The 6,615-nt window shown below is 39.8% G+C and overlaps 1 protein-coding gene across 1 annotated transcript in view; it reads right to left on the bottom strand.

Moving 5' to 3' along the window:
- Positions 1-6,615, bottom strand: part of RGMB (repulsive guidance molecule BMP co-receptor b) — a gene marked incomplete at its 5' end in the record, with an annotated part of 19,119 nt that overhangs the window by 7,013 nt on the left and 5,491 nt on the right. The window contains one exon of the mRNA XM_015824417.1: positions 3,875-4,383. Within this exon, the coding sequence (XP_015679903.1) occupies positions 3,875-4,383 (509 nt within the window). The remainder of the gene's footprint in view (positions 1-3,874; positions 4,384-6,615) is intronic.

Raw genomic sequence — 6,615 nt, 5'->3', positions numbered from 1 at the left:
GGAGACGGAGCGGGCTGGCGTGGAGGGCGATGGGGAAGCGGTGGCTCGGCGGGCGGGGTCCTGCCTGCGCGCGAATGTCAGGCCCGCCCACCCGCCCCATCTGTAAAAGAAAAAGTCTTCCGCCCAAGCATAACGCCAGCAGTTCTGTGCCACAGAGGCTTGAGACACGGAGGCGCAGGACGCGGAGCAGCGCGGTGCGGTGGGAGGCGGCAGGATGGGGGAGGGGTTACCTGCATCCTGCCAGCCGAACTCTGGAAGCCTGCCTGAATACCTGTATTTTCCGGCGTATAAGGCGACTGGGCGTATAAGATGACCCCCGACTTTTGAGAAGATTTTCAGGGTTTAGAAAGTCGTCTTATACGCCGGAAAATACGGTAATGTAAAATGTACTTTTGATGTATATTCTTTCAGGGCAACATCTGGTGGGTTCCTTACCATGCAAGCGCCCTAATTTTATGTAATGCCTACAATACATTCATATGAGAACAGTTCCTGTAGATACTGAACTAAAAGACTATGGCGAGTATTGTGTGAGTAGCAAGACAAGGCATATAGCACAACTTCCCTTTCTCTAAATGTTTAATCTATGCCTGAAGATGAGTAGGAAGTTGTTTGCAAGTCTTCAGCAACTTAAGCAGTTAAATTTAACAAAAATGGCTCATAATACCAACATAACAGTTCCCTCTGCTTTTCAGATGCTCAGTTCTTGACTATCTGTGATAACCAGTGCTTCAACATCTTTACCTGCATAGGTCAATTTGATGTCACTGCAGACTAGACAGTTGCAAATATTAAGAGTCAGGTATCATTATATCAACAATTATGAACATGTGATACAGTATAGCGATTAGGGGAAGGAAATACATGCTGAACGTGCAAACTTATCCAGTCTAGGGCTAGCCTAATCAAATATCTTAAACCTTCCAGAAAAGCATCAATATTTTATTTGTAAAGGGTATTGTGGCCTGCTTCCAACTTCAAAAAAGGTGGGTTTCTATTAAATACTTTCTGTGTTGAGATTATGCACCCATCAGTATCAGTCCTGTAATATGTAGAGCTACAAGATATAATCTTGAAATGTTCAACTAACATCCAATTTGCACAAGTTGTCCTCTTGACAAGATTCTCAACTCAGCAAGTAAATGACCACCCGTAAACCTTCACTGACCATCTTTATTCCTTTATTAAATTCAACCATGGTAGTTCAGAATAAAAAAAAGGATAACTTTCAGCATATTGTCATTATATGCTTATTAATGACAGTTCTAATTCCTAAGAGCAATTGAAAACTGATGCATGAGTATCTAGAAAAAATGTGGATATGAATAATATTCCCTAGCCAGCATGGTGACTGCAGAATCCTGGGAGTTGAAGTCCGTGCATTTTAAAACTGCCAAGGATGAGAATTACTGGACTAAACATAGTTAAAATTGCTGCTTCTTCAAGTTTCCTGGGTAAAAAAAAAAGACTTATTTATTTAAGGTGCACTCAGAGGAGGGTGCTTGCAAAGCAGAACTCCATTTGCTTCCATGGCCTCACTGTAATGCACAACTAGAACAGGGGTCCTCAACCTTGGCAACTTTAAGACTTGTGGGAGTTGAAGTCCACAAGTCTTAAAGTTGCCAAGGTTGAGGACCCCTGAACTAGAGGCTGGGGCATTCTAGAAGCTTCTTGAGTTCCAAATGGTGTTTCATTTTCTGCTTAGACTTGAATGTCCTTAAACCACTGGTTCACAATGTGTGCTCAGTATTAAATACGGAAATGGACTGATTTCATTTTAGATCTACAGAGGTATAGTTGCAAACTGGATTAGGCCATCCCTAAAGAATGGAATGACAAAAGAAAGAACAGGTGCACCAATTATGCAATCCATTTTAATGCATAAAACTTTTCCCTGTTGTGTTCAGTCACACTGTGTTATGTTACTATTCCAAGTTTTTTCTGTAATTGACCTGACATGCCAATAGATGGTACTTCAGGAACAGATCTGTCTAGCCGATATATCTGCCTATGCTCTCAACACACAGCAAGGCAGACTGCTGAACAGGCAGTTTGAGATCATGAACATACGCCTCTCATTATTTTTACTTCCTACATTTTCTGCCACAGGAGGTTTGTAAAAGATACTGGCTTTCTAAGTGTTTTTAAAGGGCAAACACCACTGAAGAAAATGATTACTTTATTCAATTATACCTGAGATGAAAGATTCAGTCCACACTTATTCTTATTGGTTGCAGTTTCAAGAAAGTAAAGCCAACAATAAATAAAGACAATTTATTTGATGAAATGCTGGTTTCATTCATTAAGTAATACTAACACCTTTTATTGTTGGCTCCATATTCTGGGGGATCCAATAGATCCTACTAACCATGAGCAAGTCAGTCCTTTCAGAATCAAAGTGATAATAAACACCAAGTTGTCTATTTGATACACTGAGTGTCCTAAAGTCCATCTGCGGTGACCATCACAACAGTATCAACTTTGGGGAGATGGGAAACAATGTTCGGAAAGCCTTAAACTTAGTTCAATAGCCTTTTTTTCAATCTGGCATTGTTTCAGATAGATTGGATAGAAAACAATTCCCATTGCTCACAATCTTCCTTGAGCTGCAAACCCAGATTTGCACATTTGTAATGTTTCAGTTGGAGTTGCTGTTTTAAAAATAAAATTATTTTTGTCTGTTTAGCCTTTTGTTGTGCTCCTGCCCCCCTTTGGAGGGGGAGTAAACCTATTGAACACAGTTCTAAAATATTTTGAGTGTTAAGTCTGCACATAAAACGTGGCACTTGAGTATCTCTTTTACAGACTTGTTTAGGCATGTCAGGTGAATAAATACACTGGATTGAAACATATTCAGAATCAGGTCATGCATAACATATCACACACTGCCATGAATAACATTCTCGCAGATAACTAAAGGAACAAGCAATCTATGATGTCCTTTTATTATTTATTTTCTCAATACATGTTAAAAGATCCTTCTGACTTATCATGTATGAAAGTAGCACATTACCCTTCACATCAAAACCTTATTTCCAGTGTCTCACATTCTTCATTCCAGGACCATCTCCTATTGAGTTTTCTTCAACAAAGCATTATGCAGTTCTAGAGCGAATGTACATTTCTTCATTTATCAAGGAAAGAAGCATAAGTGTTTTGATCAGAGTCAGGCTGACTATGAAACTCTGGGACTTCAATCTGAATATTCACCAAGAACATCATAAATACATGTCCAAAATACCATACTGAGGAACTACTACTTGCACTAAGCCAGCTTAGTGAACCAAGCCAATAGTTTTATGTCCAATTTTACAGTTACCCAAAATCTAGGGAAATGTCACCTAAAAATAGTTGTTGACTTAGAACCACAAGTGAGCTTGGAATTATTTTGAAGGCCATCTCTCTCCATCTTTCAAATTATTCAAATTATTTTGAAGCCCATCCCTCTCACCTCTCCATGTCCTACCCACATGCACAACCTGGGCCACTCTGTAACCTTTCCCCTCCTGTTACAAAACCCTTCTCCAAAATGTGAACAGATGTTGACCACCAAAATCCTGTCCATGAAAATTCTGAAAGCAAACACAAAACATCACGTACACAAATCTGAGCACTCTTATTTTCTTCTCCAAAACTATACACACCAGTACCACAAGAACAAGTTTGTTCAGATCAGTTGCAAACTGCAGTTGACGGCTGGCCAACTCTGCCTTTCTTTAGTTGCCAAAAATCAAGCTCATTTTCTCATTGACAATGGATTGTACACCACAACAGTTATTACTTCCAGCTATTCTGAAAAACAATGTACACTTTCACAATATTCTTGAGCTTCTGAAGCTAGGTGATAAAACATGACATCTGACACCAAGCATACCTTATTTGTTGCAGTAGCACTGGATCCTGGGACCACAGGAACATTTGTCACCTGCACTGATAAATAGTTGTTGTCTATGAGCGGCCAAGCCCCTTCCACTTTGCATGTCTGAAAATGATCCTTAAAGGTCCGTAGATGGGGATCTCCAAACAAGCCACAGAAAAAGTAAGTAGGGGGAATCTGCTCTCCTCCGCGATAATCTCTGGTTCCCTGACGGCCGCTGTAATTGCAAGGATCATGAGTAACTTCAGGGTTAGTAGAGGATGTTGGACCATCTTTAGAACAGTTTCTCTGGCTCATGAGATCACCAATACCCAGCACAGCAGAATGATAGACCAGGTTGCCGCGGCAGACTTTGGAATTGCGATAGGTACAAGCAGAATAGGCCCGGAGGGCTTTGCAAAACTCCACATCAAAGCCATCAATGGCTGAGTTCAGGTGAGACGTTAGTGATATAAAGTCTGTAGTGCACTTCTGGATTCGACATGGTGTCTGCAGCTGACAATCACCTGAGTAGAAGATTGAATAGAGAAATGTTAGCATTTGATATAGTTAACTTTTGTAGGAAAAGACCCCAAACCCCTTTAACACAATAAAGGGTCAATGGGAGTCGAGTGACATACAAATTTAATAAACCACCATCATCTATGCAGGACCCTAAGTGCATATAGCTATATTGTAGCAACAGCCATTTGTTTTTCACAATAGCACATTAAAAAAGGCAGCCTTACCCTACTTATGGTTATTCAAGAATAAATCTTACCAATTACTGAAGAAATTATTCCTAATAAAGGACAAGTAGGACTACATCCTTAATCTATGTTCAATATCTGTTCTAACTGATGGATAATCAGAAAATCTAGAGTGATTTTTGACTGATCTCAAATATATCTGATTGGAACCAGTTTCCCTCCACATATGTTTCTTAGTTTAACAGTATATTAAAAAGCCTTTAATACAGCATCTAACTGTTCCCAAACATTTGGGGGGGGGGGAGGACACGATGTAAATCTAGAAGAGATATAAAGAGCTTTATAGTGTTTTATCAGCCCACAATCTTTATCTGTAATTCCTTTAGCAACTACACCAACTTTATTCTTTGAAACACTAAGATTTTTAGGATTCAGTGCTGTTTCACTACGTATTTACAATTCAATTCAATTTTGAAAATTAATTAAAAACACTACCTTCTAGTTGCCTGGCTTACAGAAATATTCAAACAGTGACAATAAAATAAGAACTCTTCCTTATTTTTTTTTTAAAATAACTTCAATCTCTTTGTACATAATTCACTAAAACACACATTTTAGCCGAAGCCTTCTATTTGTGAAATGCCCTAGCACAACAGACTACTGAAAGACATATCTTCAGTTTCCCCAATTCCAGAAATATTTTATTATAATTAAAATAATTTCCAATCAGCACAAGTGTTTATCAATATCAAATCCACTCAAGATTGTTTTTTTTAAAAAAAATATCTTTTAAAGCAATTCTAAGAACAGTGAGGATACATTTTGACCCCAAATTAAAGCACTCTTTCTACAAATGTCAGGAGAGATTTATGTTGAAAAATCAGTGGAAGAGAATTCAGAACATTGTCCCAGAAAAAAGGGACTAAAAGCTTGTTCAAATATGGCTGGCTGGTGTTCCTGTCCTAAGAGTACTTCAGTGCCAATTTTAAACCAAGAGGCTTCAGGGAACTTAAAACTTTTCTATCACCCATTCATATTTCAGTAAGAGTCCATAATTCCTTACCTTGGTATAACATTTACACTGCAATATTTAAATTGAAAAGATTCACTTTGACGTACATTTTCTTTGTCTAAATTCCTGCTTTGTCCAATTACACTGTAAATTACTATCCATATTATTTGCATTATCCAAATTTGGTGTCCACTATATAGACAGCATGGGGGTGCAGTGGCTCAGTGATTAAAGATGCTGAGCCTGTCACCTGAAAGGCTGACAGCCTGGGTTCAAGATCTGAGTGCTGCAGGACAGGGTGAGTTCCTGCCCATCTAGTAGTTCGAAAACATGCAAATGCAAATAAATAGGTAACACTTCCGTGGAAAGCTAACAGTGTTCCGTATGCCTCAGCATATAGTCATTTGGCCACATGGCCACAGAAATGTCCTCAAGACATTGCTGGTTCCCTTGGCTAAGAAATGGAGATGAGCACCACCCCCTAGAGTTGGAAATGACTGGACAGGGGAAATCTTTATCTTTATATAGACAGTTAAGCCTAATTAATTCATTTATAATAGGCTTATAAATGAGATGAAATAAACCAAGCACATGGGTGACAAAAGACATAGTTTGTTGAGCTTATTGTAATTGCTCTAATAAGAATCACTATGAATTGAAGATACTATTCATTCATTCTCTTTTCTTCAGTCATGTCCAATTCTTGGTGACTTTATAGCAGTGGTTCTCAACCTGTGGGTCGGGACCCCATTTGGGGTCGATCGACCATTTCATGGGGGTCGCCAAGCAAGGCTGTCCGCCATTTTTTTTGTCCGCCGTTTTTTTTGTCCATTTTTTTCCCCTTTTCCGGCGGGTGCCTTACCTCCCTTGGGCTGGGCCAGCTGGTGGTCGGCCTGCTCCATCTCTGCCGCTTGCCAGCTACGCCTCGGCCGGCGCAGGGGGCGGAACCACGCATGTGCGGCGCTCCCGGGCAGGGAAAGTCCTCGACTTACGACCGGTTGGGTAGTCCTCGACTTACGACCGGTTTAGTCCTCGAC

Source organism: Protobothrops mucrosquamatus, unplaced genomic scaffold (genome assembly GCF_001527695.2).
Source record: "Protobothrops mucrosquamatus isolate PMUCROS unplaced genomic scaffold, P.Mucros_1.0 scaffold2228, whole genome shotgun sequence".
Classification (NCBI taxonomy): domain Eukaryota; kingdom Metazoa; phylum Chordata; class Lepidosauria; order Squamata; family Viperidae; genus Protobothrops; species Protobothrops mucrosquamatus.
This window is presented reverse-complemented; position numbering and strand designations above follow the sequence as displayed.